This window comes from Bactrocera neohumeralis, chromosome 3 (genome assembly GCF_024586455.1).
Source record: "Bactrocera neohumeralis isolate Rockhampton chromosome 3, APGP_CSIRO_Bneo_wtdbg2-racon-allhic-juicebox.fasta_v2, whole genome shotgun sequence".
Classification (NCBI taxonomy): domain Eukaryota; kingdom Metazoa; phylum Arthropoda; class Insecta; order Diptera; family Tephritidae; genus Bactrocera; species Bactrocera neohumeralis.
In genome coordinates, this window is record NC_065920.1 from 76,862,261 (window position 1) to 76,885,501 (window position 23,241).

A 23,241-nucleotide genomic window follows, 5' to 3' on the forward strand; every position below is an offset into this window, starting at 1 on the left:
CGTTTCGTTTAATTATTTTTCTTCCTTATTTAATCAAAAATTTTCAGGTCCAAAGTAAACTTTGGATAAAAAAATTATAAATTCTTTAATATAATGCTGACAAAACATTCTATAGTTCTGCTTACTGCAGTGAGCACTCTTTTGCTGGCTTACTCTGTGTCCCTAAAACAAGTTATTTTTTAAATCATTCATAAAGTGCCACCCTAATATTAAAAAAAAAATCAACTTTTGCTCACACCAGTAAGTGGACCCAACAATTTGCAATATTATCAGCATATGATCTAATGTGGTCCCTAAGTTCGAAACGAAAGTCAACGCCGATTTGCTCAATCAAAGGGAAAACTGCTGACTTGACTGTTCAGCTGAGCTTTTGCTTTGTTTGGGTGTGAACTCTTCGTACCTTATTACTTTTTTAGATTGAGCATAGCAAGCGTGCGTCTTATCGCTAAAGCTGGGTTTTTTCATTATAAACAAATAATAACTTTTGATTCGGAGAATTTTTCGCATTTGATCGAATTATTCGCCTAGTACAAGGCAGTTGCTCAGCAGAAGCGTGAACGGGCGGTGTAATTCGAGAAAGAGGAAACCACAGCTGTGTTAAAGTAATTTTCAACGCTTTATCTAAGTGAAATGTTTATGCTGTGTAATTAAAATATCAAGCGAATAATTATAAAAATATAATTAAATCAAAAACATCGAGGAAGTGTTGAATAAAAGTGAAAAGGTAGAAATTGAATGATAATTAAATTAAAAAACCGTTAACTTTAGCTTTGCCGAAGCTATAACACTCTTCAGCGGTGCATTTCTTATATCAGTTAAGGGCATACAGAGACCTTCATCTTAATTTAGATTGGTTAGTTTGTATGGCAGCTATATGCTATAGTGGTTCAATCTACACAATTTGTTCGGAGATTGTGATTTGTGCCAAATTTCGTAAAGATATATTTTTTCAAATAAAAAGTTTCTTGTAAAAGAACTTAATATTGATCGTTCAGCTATAAGCTGTAGCAATCCGATTCAAAAAAATATGTTTGAAGATTTGAGCCTTACTGTGAAAAGTAAACTATACCGAATTTTGAGAAGATACTTATCTTGTGAAATAAAACAATTTCCATATAAAAACTTGATATTGATCGATCGCTTTATATGGGAATTATAAGATATAAAAATCCGATTACAAAAGCTATGATTGAGGATTGTAGCCTTTACTTTGAGATTAAAGTATGCCAAATATCGTGAATATATCTCATCAAATAAAAAAGTTTTCCATACAACGACTTGATATTGATGGGTCTGTTTGTATGGCAGCTGTACGCTGTAGTGGTCCGATTCCAATAAAATATTTGGGGATTGTAGTCTTACTTTTAAAAGTAAACTTTACCAAATTTTGAAAAGATATCTTATGGAATAAAAAAGTTTTCCATACAAGCACTTGATTTTGGTCGGCCAGTTTGGAGACTTTTGCAAGACAAATCAGTCCGAAAACTTTTCGAAAATGCAATTGATGCTAATATAACTCAGATTACATTATAAACTACGTATCTTTCGCCGTTTTCCGTTTTTTCAGCTATCAAAGCTTACGGTTTAAAACACGGTTATGATTCCGTTGTCGATAGAAGCAACCACGGGGTGATCAAATAGTGGCTTGTTTCGAATGCCAGGCTTCGTTACGATAATGGACACCTTGTTATGTGTAATTTCGAAATTGGCTTGTATATTTGATACAACCAAGATATATTTTTTAAAAATTCGACAACTGCGCTCTAGAACTTCCCTTAAGTCCGGTTGGAGCGTAGGCTTAAAATTGGTTTCAGTCATCAAGTATTATCAGAAACTTAAGTAAGTAGCACAGGTGTGCTTGTTTTTGTTGTAGTGGCAGAAAATATTCCTGAAGTATTTTCGAGGAAAGATGCCGAGTTGACAGTCCTCGGCTGGGTAAAAATCCAGGTCCGTTCCGGTTACATAGACCCCATTGTCGTGGGAACAGAGATTTGGAAGTTCGTTTGTAGGGCTGCTATCTTGGCTTATGAACCGGCCATGAAAATGCCACATTTATAACGCTTGCTTCAAGACAGACCCTTGCGGTAGCTTTCACTAACATGTGAAACAGACGATACAGCCTCCCTCGCAGAAGCATTGCGTTATGTGGATTTTTGCTGCTACGGTCTTCCTTCTTGGTCAGTAACGTCAGTAGTTAAACTATCGCCGGCATCGCTCTCAGCATCATTTCACTTACTGAGCTCACTCATCGGCACAAGATAACAATACCTGAGGAGGTGGGATCATCTTCTAGAAGGCATAAACTTTATTAGAAATATAGTCTACATAAGAAACTTTTTAGCTTTAAAAATGAATAACTCTTAATTTGGAAAGACTATCCTGAAAAAGAAACTGTAAAATGTTAACTGTTTTACCATAAAATAAATTGCTAACAAAATAAAATCAATATATTCATTAACTTCAAACGTTTTCAGTGATAACATTTTGGCAGAGCGAATTGGCATAATTTCTACGTACGTTACCCACTTCAAATACAACTATAACAAATTCAACAATAAACAAGCGCCACCAACAACAAAATGCGTTTACACAGAGCCTTAACAAGGCTAGCACTATCTCTACTGACACTCTTGATAAAACCCGCACACAAAGGTGTGTTCGCCAGCGTCAATGAGAACCAAATTGAGGCGATCGCTAGCTACGTGGACCCGCTCATTAATCCATGCGACGACTACTACCGCTACGCCTGCGGCAATTGGGCTAACGTACACTCGAACGAGCAGTACTACGAAGTCACCAGCTTGATGGATCACAAGGTCAATAAGCGTTTAATCGACTACTTTCAAAACTATCAGCTGGAAGGCAGCGCTGAAGCCGGCAACGAAACCTACACGGATAAACTCTTTCTCTACTATCAAACATGTAGGCGCACAAAAGGTTTGCAATTGAAGCGTTACTTGCAGCTGGTGCGTCCCAGCTCCCACTTGGACTGGCAGCTGATGCTCGAGGTGCGCGAGCCCAATGCCACGTGGCCGGCCGAACGCTTCAACTGGCTGTTCACGCTGGCCAAGTTACGTCGCTATCGCTTTAAAGGAGCCCTCTTCGAACACATACTGTTGGAGGACGAGAGTGACTCCAATCGGTATCTAATCGATTTGGACAAACCCACGGACAAGTTGCCTGATGAGATAGTGATCGCAGCGTTGCTTATAGAGTTGGGGGTAGCGAGAGTGCGTGCGATTGAGGTAGCAAAGCAACTGCATAAGTTCGAGGAGAGACTAATGATTCTGCGTGAAACTGAAGATAAAACAGGACCGCAGCCCATATCGTTGTCGAAATTGAAGGACGAAATGCCAGAAGTTCCATGGCAATTGTATCTGCAATTGGTACTGAGCTACACACTGACAGAGGACTATGAAGTGCAAATCAACAACCGTGAATACTTTCCCGCGCTCAACAAGGTTCTGAGTAATACCGAGCCTAGCTTGATCGATAATTATATAATGGTGAAATTCGCACTGTTTCTGATGAAAGATAGTGCTGACAACTTCACGAAGATGGACTGTATGTGGGATGTGCGCAAAAAGATGGAACTGGCTGTTAATTTCCTCTACAAGCAACAATTCTATGGCGGCTCAGACGCCAAGTACATCGCCGATGTTGAGCGCATTTTTAACTTGACAAGGCGCGAATTCAGCGCAAGACTGAAAAATAACAGAATGAAACTGCTGCCAAATCAGCTTGCATTCCTTCAAGTCAAATTGACCGCCATGCGCTTCAACATCGGCAATCTGCCGGCAAGCGTTGATGAGCGTTTCATCGATAAGTACTATGCCGACGTGCACATCGACCCCAATAATTACCATAAAAATCATCTGCTCTTGCTGAAACTGCGCTCACGCAAAGAACACGATCAGCTAACGGCGCCGGCGCCTTCGCCCAGCGACTACCACTTCATCAGCGATGGTGACAGCTGCACGCCGTACTATATGTTTCGTAAAAACTTGGTCATCATACCGTACGCCTTTCTGCAGCCGCCTGCGTATCATGTCAACATGCATGATATAATGAAAATGGGCATATTCGGTTTTGTGCTCACCCACGAGATTATGCATGGCTTCGAGTATAGCGGTGTGCACTTCGACTTTTCGGGCATAACAGATTGGCTCGGTAAATCTATTCTCTCGGATGAGGAGTTTGTCAGTGGGTTTGAGTGTTTGAATTATCCAAAGACAGATAGTCTCGATGAGCGTGCGGCGGACTTTATGGGCATTCGTGTGGCCTACGACACGCTCTTCCACCCCAATTCTAGCATGAATGCGCGTCAGCCGAGCTTCACAGATATAACGCCGCGGCGTTTGTTCTTCTTAAATGTGGCTCAGTTTTTCTGTGGCAATTTGCTACCGACTTTCTTCGATCACGATGCGGACGATGTGCGCTTGCGACAGACTCTCAAGCAATTCGAGGCCTTCACTTTAGAGTACGAGTGCAAGCCAGGCGATGCCATGTTTGCGGAGGAGAGATGTGAGCTGTATTAGGGCGTGAAGCGACGAACATGTCGAAATGACTACTGAGCCATAAAATTTACTATTTTCTACCAAAACAAGCCAATCGAATCCTTAAAGTTTAGTATTTAGTTATGTATTTGAAGTTAAGTTTTTTATCTGTGAATTATTTTTTATAATAAACTAGTATAAATAATAAACATTGCTTTCGCGTTTTTTTGTAAAAAATATTGCTTGCTTCTTTAGTAGTTGTGCGAGCAGCACCTTCTAGGGACTTGCTTATTGTCTCTTATTATTTGACTTATAGAAAAATCATCTAGGTAGCGGAGATATACATTTAAGCGATTGGTATTATTAAGAGTTGTTTGTCGTCTTATAAAACTTTAAGTAGTAACTTCAGTTTTAAGGCTCCAGAAAAAAATTATTGTCTTGATTAAATCTAAAATATCCTAAGCTCTAAAATTGATCCGATAATATATTTTGAGATACAGCCGTTTTCCGATGCTTCATCGATTTGAACTAAATTCTGCAAGTAACATTCCCCTGACACTCCGGCCCAGTTAGTCGGTGACCGTCGCGGATGGCGGGCTCCTTCAAAATATTTAAATAAACTGCAGCAATAACTTTTCCTTTCAGGACTAAAATATTACTAGGGTATTCGCAGATAAGCATCCCCAAACTATTAAGGCCTTTTCCACCGACTTAAAGTGCACTTGTATGGTAGTTCTTGTTCGGGTGAGCGCCAAACGTAAACCATACCATGGAAATAACGAAGTTTAATACCCTATTCATCATTCCAGAGCACATTATGCCAAAAGTTTTGAGGTTTTAATATGTCCTCTTCATAAAATTCTTGTCGTTTTTTCCTATTTGCCTTATTTAGGTAGTGTAGCTTCAATCTGTTACGGACAGTGCATACTGAGGGGTCTTTTTGACTTCCTTTATAAGCCGCGCGCGAATTTTACGAACTGATTTGAAGGGGTCAAAATTGGAAATATTCAAAATTCATTTATCAACTCTATCCATTGTAATTTTTGGGCGTCCTTGTCTCTCCTTCCTGATGACTCGATTTTCTTTGTTGTAGTCGGCAATGAAATCCTAAATTGCAACCTGGCTTTTATTAAATTTTTATTCAATATAACGCTGCGTGTGATCGATCTTTGTGCAAACTAATTATGGCTGACCGCTCATCAATCGTTAATTGTTTAAAGTTCACCATTTTCAGATTTTTTTTTATTTCACTGTAAAAAAACCGTCTCAATATTTCAATAAACTAAATAAAAAGTACGAAAGCTTTATCTACCAATTCAATTTCAAAAATTATAAAATAAAGAATTCTTGCACCTTTAAGGTAGTAGTCTGGTAACTTGGGTTCAAAAAATCGATTTTTTTTTTTTGCTTTATCTGAAAGTACAACACTTTCTTTGCTAAAATAAAAGGACTTTTTTTCAAAGTACGCCATTTTGTTATTTAACCTTGAAATTTAACTGAATTAGTTCCGACCAGAATGACATGTCTATATGTATATTAAGAATAGTCAAGATTATTTGATTTCAGATAACATTAAGAGCCAAAATTACCCGGGCCACCCACGTGCATTTGTTTGAGGTTCCAACTTCGAGTGATAATAATAATAGTAATATCCGTAAAGTATTACATTTTTTCAAGTAATTTTTTTATTTTATTTTCAATATGTGAATAAAAACACCCTAAATATTCAAGATAATTAATTTTTATTTTCCTATAAAAAACACCCTCCAAAGGAGTCATGAAAATAGGCATAAGTTACCAGACTACTACTTTAATGTATTTTTGTAAATTATTTTCAAGTTTTAATATTATTTATTTATATATATATATTATATATTATGTAATCAATATGTATAAGGGTGTCTCTTATATGAGAGAACTTTTTTTATATATCGAAATGCATACCTCCTATTTCTTTTTAAGTTACCCAGATTTACTTAAATAGAAAATTTCATTTTCCTACGTAAACGTTAACCCGGATCATCACAAGTAAGTTCTAGCGCTGCTATTACAGCCTGAAGTAAGTAAATATACAGAATCCCTTAGGCTTAATTGACATCTATCTAAAGCTGCAACTAACTTAGGCGTGATAGACTTTTTCCTTCCTCTTCTTGTGGTAGTTTCAGAACTTACCATTTGAGAGGTGGATGCCAAGGGTTCCTTAAAGCTTTCATCAGAGCTTGTAAGTTAATCGCGATGTTCTTGTATTTGAATAGAATCTTGCGCAGTAACAGATGACGATAAATCTCTGAAACACATTTGCTCACATCTTTTTTCGTATTCATATAATTTCCTCTGACTTGCGTTTTCTCCTTTTTCGGCTAACTTTTTGTCTACACCCGCTAAATACCCTGAACACCCTGGTAAAGAGAAAACTATCTAATCTTCTTCAATTTTCAGCAGTTCCAAAGCATCAGCGTGTGATAAATCAACTAATAAAAAATATAATGAACTCCCGAATGACGAGTTTAGCGCTTTCACCAACAGTCAATTTAATTCGCGAATGTTAAAAAAGTACTGCACGAACTTGACGATTGGAGGGTAACTTTGCGCCTATTATTTGATAATTTAAGTTCCCAATGAAGAAAACACATTCCTTATTGGTTCCTAATTCCACTGCCATTTTTTAAATGTATGACAATACGTGTTAATCGCGAGAATAATTGAGAACAAATGACAAATGCCGTGAGTACGCACCACTACTGCAACATGTATAAAAATATTTCGATGCAAGTCGGTACGGGTTGTCGGACTCCCAATAAGGTACAAATTTATTTCCAAGTGTTAGAAATTTAAAACTTTGCAAAATAAGGGGCACCCTAATATATATGCTAGGATTTCTTAGCAAACTTGACTGAACATATAATATTGGATATACTATAGTTTAAGTTTAATTTTATACTACCCCACTTCCAAATATAACTATATGTGTATCTATTTTGGGTGTTCCAACCAACCTTTTGCCGAATTTGGCGGATAGCATAGTGGGTGAGAAAAATTTCTCTGAAACGGCTGTAATGATCGACCTGAGATTTTCACACGACCAACTAAGCAATATTTCTCGAAATCGGTCGAAGTAATAAGATTTCAATTATTATTCAAATATTAAATCGATTCGATTTTTTATCTATAAATAAATTAATTAGTCAGTTTTCAAAGAAGGTTAGAAAAAACTCAGTTCTTCTGCGTTGCAAGCAGTTACAACGCACTTAATTCCGCACATGGGCCACTGTGACATCTAGCGGGGCTTTCTCACGTTCCTTACGATTTATAATAGCTGCGTGCAGCTTTCCACGTATTTTTCTGTTGTATGTTCACTTTTTGACAAATAAAATTTCGGTTTAATATACACAAAATACAGAGTTCAAATAAATATTTTTAAATTACTATTTACTTTATTAATAAGCTTAAGGTAAAACTTAAACTTTTCTCTTGCACAATATTTACAAATAGCCAATCCTGTCTCAAAGCATTACCAACCACCAAATACTCATTTATATCAGTTTATGTACAGGAGTGTATGTATGTGGACATAATGGTCTCTATCATATAAAATATAATCCAACACATACAGCGAAAGCTTAACAGAATGCTTGAATAGTTTTTGAGCTTTTGGCTAAAGCTTTTCACAAAAGTTCTCTTACTTTAAATATACTCTTTAAATACATTTATTTTTGTTTACTGCACTCTTACGATCAAAATATTCGAGCTTATCAGTTTCATATTACCCTTTGCTATATTCACAACAACAACAGTTTGATTAGCTTTCTTCTGTAGCGGCTTCACCAAAGTCGACATCGATGTTTCGACTGCATTTTCGCACGTCGCTCGCAACCGAATTCGCGTGAGAATTCCTCAAAGTTAGCCAATGTCTGCAGCACGCGCAACTCATCGATAGCGTGCTCCAAATAGGCGGTCTGCCTGAGGCTGCGCTGCACCTTGCTGCAGAAGAATTGCGCAAAGTTGACGAAGAATAGTTGTTTGTCCGTGAATTCCGGTAACAGCTTGCTAAGCATGCCACCCGTTCTGTGAGTCTTATTGCCGCTAAAGTAGGTGTCGTAGGCTAAACGGAAACCCTCGTAATCGGCAAGCTTCTCATTTAGACTACGCGAGCCAGTAGCCAGCTCATTCTGCATGCAACGCAGTCCTTGCATAAAGCGCTGATTCGCCGCAATCTCCTCGCTGGGTCCCATTATGTTGCCGATGCTATCGTAGTCGATGCCCGCAGAGTCGAAGCCGTGCAGCAGCTCGTGTGCAATGCTGAAACCGAGCACCGAGTACTTGAAGATATCGCGCAAGCCGCGATGGTATATGGGCATCTGCAAGTAGCCATATGGGACAATAATTAAGTTCTTCGGCTTCACATAGAATGGTGATGAAGAGCTGCCCGCCCAATCGGGCAGCACATAAGAATCATTTTCGGGCGTGCTAAAATTGCTAGCGACCACAGAGTCCAAACTCTCATGGCTCTTTTCAACGGCCAAACGCAGTAAACTCAGCTGATTGACATAGAAGTTATTCGGATCGAGCTCAACACGTTCATAGTACTCATCGTAATACTCTGGCGTGGCCTTACGCGGTGAATTGCCTATTTGCAGACGCATGCTGGTGATCTTCTGCAGCAGGGAATCTACGATGGGACGTTGCAGCTGCAGCCGATTATCGCTGATGATTTCATAGAACTTTTGTTGTAGTCGTGCAAATATCTCTTGTACATTTTCGTCCGTCTGCGCCATATCCTTGTAGTAATGACGCCCCACAATATAGCTCATAGCCAAAGGCATGGCGCGTCGCAAACTCGAAATGCACTCATGCTTCGAAATCTCCGCCGGTCCACGCTGTTTCAGGTAGAGCAAAAACTTCAGCATAATATAGTTGCACTGCGTCTCTTTGGGCGTATCGGCGAGTAGACGCACCAAGGCACGCATGTATGGTATATTTTGTATAATGACGGTGGTTTCGAGATTGGTTGAGACACCTTTCAGCTGTTTTAGCAGCTCAAGCCAATTTATTTCCTGCACATACTCCTGCAAGTAGCCCAGCTGCATCTCCTTGGCGCCCTCTTCGTCCTCAATTTCGTGCAGTTTGTGTAGACGCAAAGCGAAGGTGTGCACCTCACGCGCTACCTCGTTTGCGGCACGCTTCGTTTGGCCAATATCCAAGAGCAGCTCGATCATTATGCCCTCCTCGGTGGGCTCTGTCTCAGCCAAATTCGGTTTGTCCAGGTAAATGCTATTACTGCTGGACTCATCCCAACGCGGCAGCACTTCCTCCTTCAAGAGCACACCATTCAGCCCGTACAAACGTAACTTGGCAATCGCCGACAGCCAGTCAAAATGCTCCGCATGCCATTTCTTGCCACCGTTGCGTGCCAAAATGCACCAGTGCGCGCCGAAACCCGGCTGTATGAGTTGTAAATATTTCTTCAGATTGTAAGGCTTCACCTTCTTGCAGGAGCGATAGTAAATGCGTGCTTTCTCGTAAATCAGCGGTTCACCAACCGCATCCTCCAGCAGGTAAGTGGACGCTGTCGTTGTGGCCGGAGTAGTGCTGGACGCAGCTGGCTGCGGCTCCACGACCAGATCGCCCACCATGGCGTAGGGACCCTCCAATGCGGCCGCGGCTGTGACAAAATTCGTGACGACAGCAGTTAAGCTGTCGCCGGATGATGTTGGTGTTGCCGCCGTAGTTGTGCTGCTGCTAACCGCATTGCTGGCACTGGCGTTGAGCTGGCGCCGCAGTAAATGCTCCAACTTGCGGTTGAGCTCATAATCCAGCAGCCCAAGCGTATCGCCGAAATCCAATTGCTCGATGTGCTGCTGCGGCCAGTGGCCACAAGCGTACTGATAGAAGTTTTCGCATGGCCGCGCCGTTGTGTCCATGTAATTTTTTATATTCGTTGCCAAAATTTGATTCACATTGCCGCCGTGACCGTAGGGGCGGCTACAATTGGTCGGCGTGGTGCGCCAAATAATGGACGCGAACAATGTGCAAATTATGCTCAATTTCAACATCTCGCCACATACACACACTCACACAAACGCGCGTATTATGACGTAGCGCTACACTAACGAATTTCAAGCGCGGCGCATTGACCTCTTTGCCGAAAAAAAGTCTTTGAATTAGCCAAATTTGGGCAATAGTAAAGTGCTTTGTGTATGAATTTCGGTTTTTTGCAATTTTTGATCGAAAAGTGTTCCTCAGACCGCTCCGCTTACACGCACTTGCCAGGCTCAACTAATGGTGTGTGCTGGTCCAATTTGCACGGCTACGTTCAGCTAATGACGAGCGAACGCGGCGACACCTATCCGCGACGCCGTCTTAATCTCGCTGATCTCGCGCCGGTCAGTGTCATTGTGATCTTGTTCTTTTCTTTTATTTTGATTCTGTGCCGTTTTTTATGCGTTTTCCATATTTGTTATTGTATAGTTTGCGCAAAATTCGCCTTTTGTTGCTCGCGAATTCGTATGGTGGCCCATTTTTAATTCTGGCGTACACACAAATCTATTCATATATACAAGTATATACTATATATAATCGTATCAAGTCGAGTCGTATATAAGAGATGTATAAATTTGTGTGTAAACACATTTATGGGATTCGCGATTATACTCTGGGTGATCTTCATTCTTCGCTCTCTTGCGCTCAGTAATACTATAGATGCTGACACCTATCTCGCCTTATCATATTCTAGGTGAACGGCGATTAAGAATAGTGCCGCGAGCTCTATTATCAATGATGCGGTATAAACGGTCTATATTATTCAGGCTTTCAATAACTTCTGTCATTCTACCAGGGAGCCTCAAATTTTGGTTATTTTTCAATAAAAATTTTGAGCATTATATGGAAAGGTATGAGATTTTCCTTATATGAGGTTGAAAGACTTGGATACTTTGGACTTAATTTAAACAGTTTATAACCTTATATCCCAGAAATTTTTTGAGTCGTGTGCTAAGTCTCTACCTAAATATGTTTTCCAACAATCATTATTGTTCAGCGATAAATTTTCACTACATTTGTGTGAGTGGTAAGGCATAGAGGACTCGTTCAGTCCACACTGCTGTTGAGCACTCTTCGCTACGCCAAAAGCTAACCACATATAAGCTGTGTTCGATTCATCATTTATATGCTCGCTTCTTCTTCTGTCTTGCAAAAGAGTTACATGTAGAAGCAACAACAAATTTATCGAATTGAATACGTACAAGAGAGCGATATTTCCGCTATATTCAATGCCACCAAGTTTTGTTTTGCATATTTAAGATCAGGTTTACTATTGTGAATGGCACAAAAGGCAAATGAAAATTTATTTATTAAGAAACTTAAGACTATAGAAAACATAATTGAGGGGTTAGGTTAGGTTAGGTTAATCTGATAGACCAACAAGCCACGCATAGACCAGTTTAGCCATTTGCGATACCAGATGAAGTTCACTTCTTAAGTTCAAGAGGATTTAAGATGCCTGCGCTTGACGTGAATTTTAATACACTCTGCGGCCTGGCTATCTATACCTCTTCCAGAGTATCATTTTGTGGGGCGTAGTCTTACCAATGCGGGACAAGTGTACAAGATATGCTACATTGTGTCCCTGGTGCTCTAGACATTTCCTGCAGTTTTCTTGGCGTTTGTCGCTACCAAACAGTGACCAGTTAGTATTCTCATAATTGAGGAATTACAAAACAGTTTTTTGACGGGGAAAAACCAATTTCGCCACTAACAAAGAATCACTTTCGCCTGCGTCAGAAGCCATTTTGAAGGAGTGTACCCTAAGTGCTGTCCAGTTTGTTCGATTCGCTACCATCCAATGCATGGCGAGTTTTTGCTCATTTCAACGTTGTTCTCTGTTCCACTATGCGACCACCCTTAGACTGCTTTTGTTTATATTTTCAATATTTTTCAGCTATATATTTCAACGTATGTTCATTCTTTGAAAACTATAATCGTTACAGTTGGCAAAACTGCCATTGAGAAGCTAACAAACAAAAGTACATATTTATATATTATATGTGTCTATATACATATATAAAAGTTACATATGTTGCCCGCTCATTGCCATTAATCTTGTATATTCAATTTAGAGAGAATCTAAAGGCATTCGAAAGCAACTATTTCTCAGTGGCAGACTGCTTTGTTTGTTATTCGAATCATTCAATGGCGTAGCAGAAATCCAATAGTAGGCCATAATGTATTGTACGTACATACATTTTTATTTACAAACATAAGTATATAGATAAGTACAGGCAGTCACTTTTATAGACACTGAGCAGCGAGCGGATCTATTATTTGTAAACCCGCTCTCCGTTTTGGGAATGCCAAAAGAGATGGCAATGTGGATTAAAGGACTGAGGCTTGAGGCACTTTCTACGAGTATATATGTTATGATATCCATTTATAAATAACAATTAAAAAATATTCTGAACTAAATAACTGTATTCTTTAAAAAAATGTATTCTTAAAAAAGTGTTATGAAATAAATTTTCTACAACCAAAAAAAATATAAATTCAAGATTTGAACACTCTTCTTTCAAGTAGCTGAAATTGAACCTATGTAGCTTTCTAGTTGTAACCAATATGCCGTTTATAAAGGCTCAGTTCTATTCAAACCGCAAACAATTCTTGAATCATCTTGTGTGTAAGTTTGTATGCTTGGCTGTTTATATGTTTGTATTATGTTTTTATGTTTCTTATCACCTTGACCTTGAGTTCAGTTAAAAAGAATTCTTATCTTACAAAGCTCTCTTCTCGGAATTCTTGAAAAAATTTAATAAATAAACAAATGTTTTCAAATATATACAAATTATTTACATATGGTATTTACGTTTATACATATATGCTCAAAGTGAGGGGAAGGTCTATCACCAATGGTTATAGAGCAAAAAATCATTCGCTGTCCTATTAATTTCCATAAGCATATTTTTTTCCTAAACAATAATAATCAGCCATCATATTATAGTGAGATGTTTCGATTCATGAAGTAGTGACAGTTTTGGTCCTTCGCTGTATTAGAATGTATTCCTGTATAATACATGACATAATAAATTTGTTAACTTATATATATTTATTCAAAGAACCGTTACATGTTTTTATTCAATATGTAAATTTTATAATAATTAAGATCCCCTTACAATGTAGACCACTGCATCGCGAAACCCTTTTCCAGCGATTGCTCCCCTCGGCTCACACATTCAAGGGATTCGTAGGTGGGGCGAAGGCGTTGGGGAAATAGTGTAGTGAGCCTTGTCGCGGATGGATCGAAGCTAGAAGGAAGAGTATGAGGTGGAGCCTTCTGTCAGAGGCTCTCCATCAACTCTATTTTCAGGCTACCAGACCACTGCAGATGTATGTGTTCCCGTTCACAGCGGAATCACCGATAACTGCAAATCGATGAGCCCGCTTGGGAGGGCATATTTTCTCGAATTTCATCCGATTGGAAACGAGGCTCTGAACTCAGCAAGAGCTGGTCAATAATCAGAATTTATGCGACTGTGAGATCCTTTTGGCATAGAGTGAACGTGGAGTCCTCTAAACTTCTGGTTCTTAGCGAAGACAATCTCTATTGTCCAATACGTTCACACGCGGTTCGGTTATTTTGTCGGATTCGCCTGAGCTGTAACTGGTAATTTTCTCTTTCATTGCTTGATTTTGCCAGACTCAGATTGAAATATGTCGGTAGATACACCTTTAACGAACTCTTCCAGCTAAGGGAGCTGGTAAGCTCAAAATGCTTCGTCGATCTATGAGAGTTTTTTAAATCACTTTAAAGAGCTATCGACAAAATAAAAATATAGATTTTGAACAATTCAGTCACATTTCCAAAGGCTTCACTTTTGAGAGATATAATTTCAAATGTGTTTTAGGTCTATATTAAGTCTCATAAATTATAACACCCGTCGACCTAATTTTTGTGTCTGCTTTTGCATATTAAATTTCGGTTTCTCCTACACCAAAAATAAGGGAAAATATGTTTTTTAATTAAAGTTTTCTTTGATAGATATTTTTTCGTATTTCTTTTTTATTTTTATGGAAAAATTGGGCTCACTCGTGTCAGGCAACAGCAAACTTAGAGAGCTAAAAAAAATTCCAGTTTTTTCAACGACTAGAAACAGAATTTGAGCATGAAAACAGAAACTCCAGTTTTTTTTGTTGACCTGTATAATAATAATATTTTACCCAAAAAAATTGTATTCCAAAATTTAAGTAATATTTAGGTTTGACCATTTTTTTCTTTGATTACAGAACTGAAACACTGCCGGGGAACCCCTCTTACAAGGCAACCATGCGTCTCACCATAACAAATATACAGAAGAGCGATTATGGCAGCTACAAATGTGTGGCGAAAAATCCACGCGGTGAAATGGATGGCACCATAAAGCTTTACAGTAAGTGGCAAAACAAATTAATAAACATATTATCAACGATAGTTTTTATTATATGGAATCAGATTACAAATTAGAGCAGGAAAGAGCAATTATGCCATTTTCAAGCAATTGCTTCGGACTTCTCTGATTTAATTAATTAAAAAAAATCCTCGATCGTTCAATAGACATTTTTTTGTTTAATTTGCAATTGGACATATTTGCGGCTCCAAGCCTCATTGCAATTCATGTATCCTTTGTGCCACTTTTTACCGGTTCTCCATAAATCATATTAACTGTAGCTAAAAAGTGCACAAAAACTGCTGCAAAAAAATCTGTTATTCAATGTGTAATAAGTTGAGTTGGTGCACCCACTACACTCTCATACCCAGGTATAGGAGTGCAGCAGGTTGAAAACCGAAACTCTTCAAGTCATATGATAATGATGTGTGAAAAAAATCTGGTGCAATTAAACGATAAACCGAATAACTGGCAATGTGGATGCATACATATTTCAATGCACAGAAAGTAAAATGGGTGTACTTCCACCTCATTGGAATGTTGAGACTATAATTTTTGGGTATAGCTATCAATCGTAATTGAAGAACATGTGAGCCGCTTAAAACTTTTTGAAATTACACCTCGAGTATTAAACAAAAATAAATTAATTAGTGTCGATAATTTGTATCGAATTTTTCTTAAGCTACAATTTATGCGTGATGCAAAAAAAATTGAATAAAAATTCACCAGTTGTCAATTTTGAACTTCATTTCAACAACTACTATAATTGAGCACCAGCTAAGGTGGCACCACACGAAAGTCATGTGATGATAGTAACTGACCGAATTGTCAAATAAATGAAAAGCGTTAGTAAAACAAGCGACCTACATCTAGGATAGATTTATTGCAAGAAGAAGCAGGAAAAAGCTAAAAGTTCATGAAGTTCTTGAATAAAGTCTCACATTTTAGTGATGGATTTCCGGATTTTTCCGAAAAAAGAGTCTCCATCGCCACAGCAACCAAAACGCATTATTTTGGTCAGAACGCCATGAATATGAACTTCTAAAAAGATCCAAGTACTAACGGGTATTCTAAGTAGATATACTTCTTTCTGTAAAGAATTTGTTTGCTCAACTCTTTGTCAACATAATCGGCCTACTGAGCGCACTATTCGCAGCACCCACACCCATCTTGAAACCCAGCTTTCATTATTAGATAATATTCGACCGAATGCACCACGTCCAGCACGCTGTAAAGGAAATATAGCAGCCGTTGTTGAGAGGGTACACAAAGACCATGGATAGTCGATTCGGCAGCGTTCGCAACTCTGACTGTCATATGGAACGACTTGGCGCATTTCACGTCGAGATCTAAAATTGAAAGCGTACAAAATATAGCTTGTGCAAGAACTGAAGCCGCTTGACCTTCCCAAGTGACATCACTTTGCTCTATGGGCTTTTGAAATATTCCAGGAATATCCGACGTTTTCGAGTCAAATTTTTTTCAGCGATGACCCATTTCTGGCTCAATGGGTATGTAAGCAAACAGTGCCACAAAAGGCAACCTGGAGACTCAAGAGTTGTGATTTCATCCAGAAAAATCTACATTTTGGTGTGGTTTGTGGTCTCGTGGATGGACCCTCTGAGACGTAGCCGCGGCCAACATTTAAAAAAGATAATCCTCAAAAAATAAATACCAAAGAATGTTCTTTCGAACGATAATGAACATTTCCCATTTAAGGCTCAATGGGTAAGGAAAAACTAGGGAACCTCGAAATGAATCAGCCTATATAATATTATTTTTTGACCGTTTCACCCAGTAAAACTCAGAACTTGAATACACAAGGTGAATCTCACCACAGTAATCTAAGAAAGCGATGGGTAACAGCTTGAGTTTTGACTGATTTTGCCGTTGTTTCTTCCGGCTTATTTTTGAAGCGCTATATACAGAATGTAGGATTCTCAGCTACATTCTCAAAAGGTAACGTTTTTGCAAAAGATTCGGCAATTTCATAACTAAAAGATTAACGAAATTAAAGGTGGATATCCGCTGCTATGTCTCTGATGCCAGCACGATGATTTTCAGGCCTTGTTTTTTAACTCTTTTCGAGGTTATGTATTAACAGCGCAAGTTTTCAATGACTTCACGGCCTTCGAATGCTTTGAGTCATTGAAACACTTGAGTTCGTTAAAAAGTAGACTCCCAGGAACAAATTCGTTGTTCATTTTTTCATGGTAAAAATCGCCAGACAAACTTTTGGCAAACATAAACAGGTTTTACTAAAAAATTCTATCGAACATCTGCACAGTGAGTTCCATATGCTCCCAGCTAAGAAGTATAATAAACTCCTCTCCAATAAGTTTTTGTTGGAGTGTTTTCGTAGAAATCATCCCCCCATCGAGAGATCCTTCTTCAACTACGTCGAGGACATAAGACACTACGCCGACCACACTTCGGAGGCAACTAACTGCAGACATGACCGCCACTCACTAGCAACGAGTCCCTTTTTGAATGCCCAGCTAACCCTAGAGATCTGACACTCCCTATCGTTCCACTCCGTCGGAACAGCTCCTTTCTAAGTCAACCGTTGGATGACCTTAATTACAACTTATCTAAACCTTATCACCCTAATAGAAACTAGATATCCGTTACAACAACAACAACCAAAAAATTTTATCGATTAGGTTTGCAAATGAGGTTTTAATAAACGAATCCGGGCCAAACATAATCAGGTGGCTGAGATCCAAGCTCATCTTCTCCAATTAGCCCATCTCTGAAATTTAAAAACTATTATATTAGTTTTAAAGCATATACTTTAATTCAAACTACTTTTCTTTCCCCCACATCCCATCACCTTGAGGCATTCCGTTCATATTTATTACATTCCCCGCAGTTATTCTCCCACAACACATTCCGACCCTGCAAAAATGTGTAATAAATCCTATTTCTTCCTTACGCTATTCACACACCCGGTGCACTTTTATTTGCATGCTTTTGTCTGGGCGACAGTGCTGCCACTTTGGAGTCCAACAGGTTTTATGCTAACGGTTAACAGCATTGAGCACTTGTTGAAATGCCTGGACAGCGGCAACTTGGCTTCCACCAACACTGCCATTGTGGGCGCCGAGCTGCGGCCGGGGTTGAGGTGTTCAGCTGTGAAAATAATCATAAAAATCGGAGAAATGCAAACGAATTGCTGCCTCTTCGCAATGCTCTTTCACACCTAAGCACATTTATATGCCATTTGGCCTGCAGCGGCACTTTGTCGTAATTCTTTTCGGCTTCCCTTTAAGTGCCTTCCTGTGTGTTGCTGTGCTTCCGCACGCTGTAAAATGCAAAGCTCCTGAGGATTTTCAACTCTACCCTCTTGTCTGCAAGGCCGTTTGTCAGAGTTGTGCGGTTTTTGCGAAAAGTTATTGTAAGAAGTAGCGATTTGCTCGGTTACAGCAAGAAAGCACACAAATCAATTTGAACTCATTGAGTAGCGAAAGTTTTTGCACAATGGACTCAATGAAGTCGGTATGAAATACGGCCGAATTATGAGGTTGACGATTGGGGGGAGCTTTAAGTATTGAAAATGAGTGTTAAGTGTTTATATAGTGAATTACTAGAGTGATGCTGGAATTTAAAAGAAAATGATGTAGATAACATGACAAATATGCATTAGATGTAAATATATAGATATATATATATATTGCTTTCTTCGAAATATTAGCTCCAACTAATACCATTTACTTTGTGAAAGGAGAAATTAATCGAACGTCCTCCAAAAGTTTACTCCAAGTTTTGTTTTAATATTAAACAACTAATTCCACCTCGATTGGTACCTCTAAGCAATGTCATCCTCACACATCCAGTACATTTGCAAAAATTGGGACAATCGATTTTCATAAGCTGCTTTTGAGGCGAAAATCCTTGCCCTTGCAAAATCTTTCGTCATAGAAGGCAAAAGGTAGTAAGCACTGGATGCCAGATCCAAGCTATAAGGTTAGGTTAGATTAGATGGCTGACCAAAGATTGCACGTGGACTATGCTCGAACTAATAAAACGCTTAGTAGCAAATACAAATTTACACAGGCATTTAATTTCCTTTCCTGCCATCTCGGTGAGATTTCTGAAGGTACGCGCTCCCTAGTTTTTGGACCTTAACCTCTCAAATACAAGACAGTCAATAAGGAAGTGTTGAGTTGTTTCCACTTCATTTTCTTCCGTACAGCTTCTGCAGATGACGTCTGGTAGGATTCCCAGCCGTACTGCGTAGATGCCAATAGGATAATAACCTTTTAAATACCCAAAAATTCAGGACAGCACAGAGATCATTAGATCACTTGCGATCGATCTTGGCCAAAAACGAGATACGAGAATAGGGGGCACCGACCCGCTCCCATTTCTCCGATAGTGATTCGTGGGCCTCTTTTCTTGCTGGCTCATCAGCTTTTCAGTTTCTTGCGATTCCGCTGTGGCCTTGCATCCATACCAGTTTTATCACAAAGTCCAAGTTTTTTTTTAACTCGATGTTATTGATTGCGTGTATTGCGACTTCTCTGAAGGAGGCTGCACTGCGGAGCGGTAAATCCACTGCTTTCTTACTGGCTGTAATATCGGCCTTTCGACAAGGATTTTCGATATTTTCGACAAATGGTCTATCACAGCGTAGAGCATCATTAACGCATGAGTGAGCCCTGCAGTATCAGCATGATGTCTCCAGCAAATATTGAAGTTAAGACATAATCTACTCGTATGGCATCTACAGTAATTGTGTCTCAGAAGCTTCATCTGCTTCTAATCAGTTGTGACCTTCGCTATTCACGGAACACCGGTTAAATGTTAGACAATTTATGAAGGACATCATATAGATGTTATGATGTTACCACAGCTGGTCTTATCTGCAAGAAGTTTTGTTGAAAGCATCTTTGAGCTTTTGCTATTGACCTTTCATTACTGATCTCCTACCGTTATCAAAGTTGATTTTATCCAAGAGATGTTTGTTTCAAAGAAAGCTGGACCTATGCTATTGAGCTTTCAGCATCATTTCTTGTACTACTGTCACCGCAATAATTAATATGTTTCCAATCTTTAGGCACTTTTGCTTTAAAGAATTGACAGATCCGAAAAATTATCGTCATCTGCTGCACATGTGCCCACCAAACATCGCAGTGTTTTCTTTATAATTTTGTAGGCTAAGATTCTTCATGTCTTCCTCGAGTTCCTCAATCCTTCCGAGACAACTGTGCTATTTTCTTGACAAATAACTAAGGCTGAGTGCCTTCAGCACTACGTCGAGAAAACCGAACTCCAGCCACGTGATAGCTTGTTATTCCTCAAGATGTCAGGTTGCTATTTCTTCTTAGAAGCTAGTTATTAGGATTATGCCGCTCATAATCTGTCGTCAGAGCCATAACTGTTATCTATGGAATACACCGACGTATATGGGAGGAAGACTGAAAGAATAAGAAAAGCTTTATATACACGTCGCTATGTCATTGTCACCCCATCAGATCCGTACAACGAAAGTGGTATGTCCGACGTTTCACCAGGACGGAGTTTCTTATCTGTTCACTACATCCATCGAGTTTTTTCTCCTGAATGGGGTAAATTAAGTTCGCCACGAAGCCTTTAATACGCGTAAGGAAATATTGTGGGGTCTACGATATAACAAATGGTGTGTATGTCCAATTAATCATGTTCCCGTCTGTCCATCCGTCTGCCTATATATGCGCGAACTAGTTCCTCGGGTTTCAAAATATCGATAAGAAAACTTATTGGATTAGCTGCCATGCAAACAGATCGAACAAAATTAAAATAAAGTTATTCATAGAAGCTATTTGCTCTTTACTAAGTAACCTTAATTCGACTAGAAATTTCTTTATAAGAAACTTAGCTTGAAAGAGCAAAAATATTTGCATTGGGTACCACCCAGTTTAGTTATACATGTTGTAATAAAAGTACCCATAAAAGGTTTTGAAACTTTGGTGCAGCCCAGATCTAGAAGACTACTAGAAATGCTTAGAGCAGGGACACAATGGAACATCCATTGTGCACTTGTCCCGAATTGGCAAGCCTACGCTGTATGCATCTGCGTATCATACATTGGAGAAGGTATCGACAGTGAGGCCGCAGAGTCCAGTAAAAATTCGCATCAAGCCCAAGCGTCCTAAATGTTGACTACTCCTCTTACACTTAGCAAGGGAACGCCATCTGGTATCGCGAAGGACCAAACTTGTCTATATGTAGCTTATTCGCCTACCAGATTAACGTAACCTAACCTAATCTTTGGTGCAGCCGTTCTTAATGATTTTTTTTGTTTTCTTTATCTGGAATTTATAGTTTTCACTCTTCTCATAAATTAGACTGCTTTTCTTGATTCAAAGATATTTTTTTCCAACAATATCCTATCCATTTAACTTTACTGTAGATTCTTAAATGCAACGATTTGTCTAGTGTGCTAAGAGTAAGCAACTTACCCATCATTTCTCTCCTTCACCGCATAGATGGACCAATTTAACGATAATAAGTGTTTTTTATTACGCTCTTGTTTTGAACAGAGTCCACAGTCTTACTGCAAACTTTTTATCCGTTTCGTCCCTCCATAACTCTTATAAAACATAACTGTGTCTTCGTCATCACCAACAACACTTTTAATACACGTGTAGACATGCTATAAACCTTATTAAGCCATAATAATCATCCTAACATATTATTACCCCCACACAAACATGAAGACATCAAGAACTATTTTCAGCCATCAAACTACAGATGTATGTGCCTGACGGCTTTCTAAGCACACACAATGGTTATAGTCTGTCTGTGGAGACACAGTGGCAGACAAAAATCGATTCGTAATTTGCCAAATCACAGTTAAGTAGCAAATTTATGGGTAAACACTAAAAATCAGCCATAAAATCAGTGTCAAGCGGTCACACAATTGACGCTGTGGCACAAAAGAGCAGACACACACACATGAACATGTATGTATCACATATACTATATATGTATACACACAAGCAGCAGCTGGCGACATGCCGAGCCGCAGACAAAAGGGTAATAAAAGGCGCATATGTATGTACGTATGAATGGCTGCATTAGGAAGGTGGATATGTGTAGCGCAAACAAACAAATACATATGAAGTATATAGATATGACTTAGTGTGTGTGTAGAGTAGTATAGCATATATATCTACTTAGCTTTATGGGCGATTGTGCGCTTGTCAATGAGACATTCTCACCCACAACTGTGCTTTGTGTGTGTGTTTATTGTATGTACTTATGTCTAAGTAAATGTGCCTTAGTTGCAATGTCAAGCACAAATTAAATCTTCAATGAATTGAAACTCACAATGAAATGATAATAAAAAGAAATAAATGAGCATACAAGTGCACACGTGATATAAGTAATTATTACTCAAGTATACATATGTATAAAATGTCGCCTTGCAACTCGTAAATTGATTGCAATTAAGGTGTTGCCGCGAAAAATGCATACTCGGCTAAAAATAATTTTTCACAGTTAAATGTTGTCAAACAAGTTGCCCCGAGTAATGCTTTAAGTAGATATTGTTTGATTTGGAAATATTTTTATGTACCCTTAGGACTTTGTGTATATCAATTGAGTTGTTATTAATACAACAATGAATGCACAAGAGCATTTGTTCCTCATTGGCAAGACTACGCTGTAAGCATCACTGGAGAAAATATCGATAGAGAGACAACAAATTCTAGTAAAAATAAAGCGCAGACATCCTAGAGGCTGCTCCTACTCCACAAGGGTCTAGCAACTGAATTCCATCTGGCATCGCAAAGGACCAAAACTGGTATATGCGTGGCTTATTGACCTACTGAACAAACTTAAACTAACCTACAGAAGAGTCACGGCGTATGAGTAACCTTAAAATTATCCTATGTAGAAACTCAACTGTATACTATGAAATTAAAATCGATTTAAAAGTTACAGCCTTCTAAAGGGTAGCCGCTCACTTCAATAAGCCCAATCAGTTAGTATTTAAACGAATTTTTCTCAAAACTAAATTTACTAAATTTGTTTGAGCGCTTACTCGGAGAAATGAACTGATTAATAAAAAAGTTGCATACATATGCCGGATAGAAATATGACTCACCAATTTTCTGATCTGATTAAACATCGAATTTCGGGAGTGAAAAAAATGACCAAAATTTTTTGTCAAGTTCAACTTTTTTTGATCGTCGTCATTTGCCCAGTTTTTGATTTTGTTCGAACTAAGATCATTGCTACTATTGGACAATACCCTCTAGTAGAGATTTTTTTGCGTTTAATCTACGGGATTCGGGCTTTTTCCGCAAAAAAAAATCTCTTCTATGTAGATGGTATTGTCCCATCAC

At 38.8% G+C, this 23,241-nt stretch overlaps 3 protein-coding genes and 1 long non-coding RNA gene across 5 annotated transcripts in view; 3 read left to right on the top strand and 1 right to left on the bottom strand.

The window, feature by feature from the left end:
* LOC126753582 (interference hedgehog) overlaps window positions 1-23,241 on the top strand; it is a 239,384-nt gene that overhangs the window by 205,457 nt on the left and 10,686 nt on the right. Inside the window, exon 8 of the mRNA XM_050465133.1 lies at window positions 14,769-14,911. Coding sequence (XP_050321090.1) covers window positions 14,769-14,911 — 143 coding nt within the window. The remainder of the gene's footprint in view (window positions 1-14,768; window positions 14,912-23,241) is intronic.
* On the top strand, window positions 503-4,705 carry LOC126753581 (membrane metallo-endopeptidase-like 1). Of its 2 annotated transcripts, none has more exons than XM_050465131.1 (2): window positions 503-724; window positions 2,475-4,705. In XM_050465131.1, exon 2 carries the CDS (start codon window positions 2,580-2,582, stop codon window positions 4,536-4,538), a length of 1,959 nt encoding a protein of 652 aa, XP_050321088.1. In that variant the 5' UTR covers window positions 503-724; window positions 2,475-2,579; the 3' UTR covers window positions 4,539-4,705. The 2 variants fall into 2 exon arrangements, with proteins under 2 accessions (XP_050321088.1, XP_050321089.1); XM_050465132.1 differs by having other exon boundaries at window positions 504-602.
* LOC126753580 (neprilysin-4-like) lies at window positions 7,909-10,888 on the bottom strand. Its single transcript, XM_050465130.1, has one exon. The coding sequence runs from the start codon at window positions 10,547-10,549 to the stop codon at window positions 8,318-8,320; it is 2,232 nt and encodes a 743-aa protein (XP_050321087.1). The 5' UTR covers window positions 10,550-10,888; the 3' UTR covers window positions 7,909-8,317.
* On the top strand, window positions 12,650-13,046 carry LOC126753584 (uncharacterized). The gene is made up of 2 exons (XR_007666171.1): window positions 12,650-12,722; window positions 12,789-13,046. It is a non-coding gene; the product is annotated as an uncharacterized LOC126753584 (long non-coding RNA).

Bases quoted from the DNA above. Each gene is read 5' to 3' on its own strand.
- LOC126753581 (XM_050465131.1), top strand. From the start codon at position 2,580: ATGCGTTTACACAGAGCCTTAACAAGGCTAGCACTATCTCTACTGACA.
- LOC126753580 (XM_050465130.1), bottom strand. From the start codon at position 10,549: ATGTTGAAATTGAGCATAATTTGCACATTGTTCGCGTCCATTATTTGG.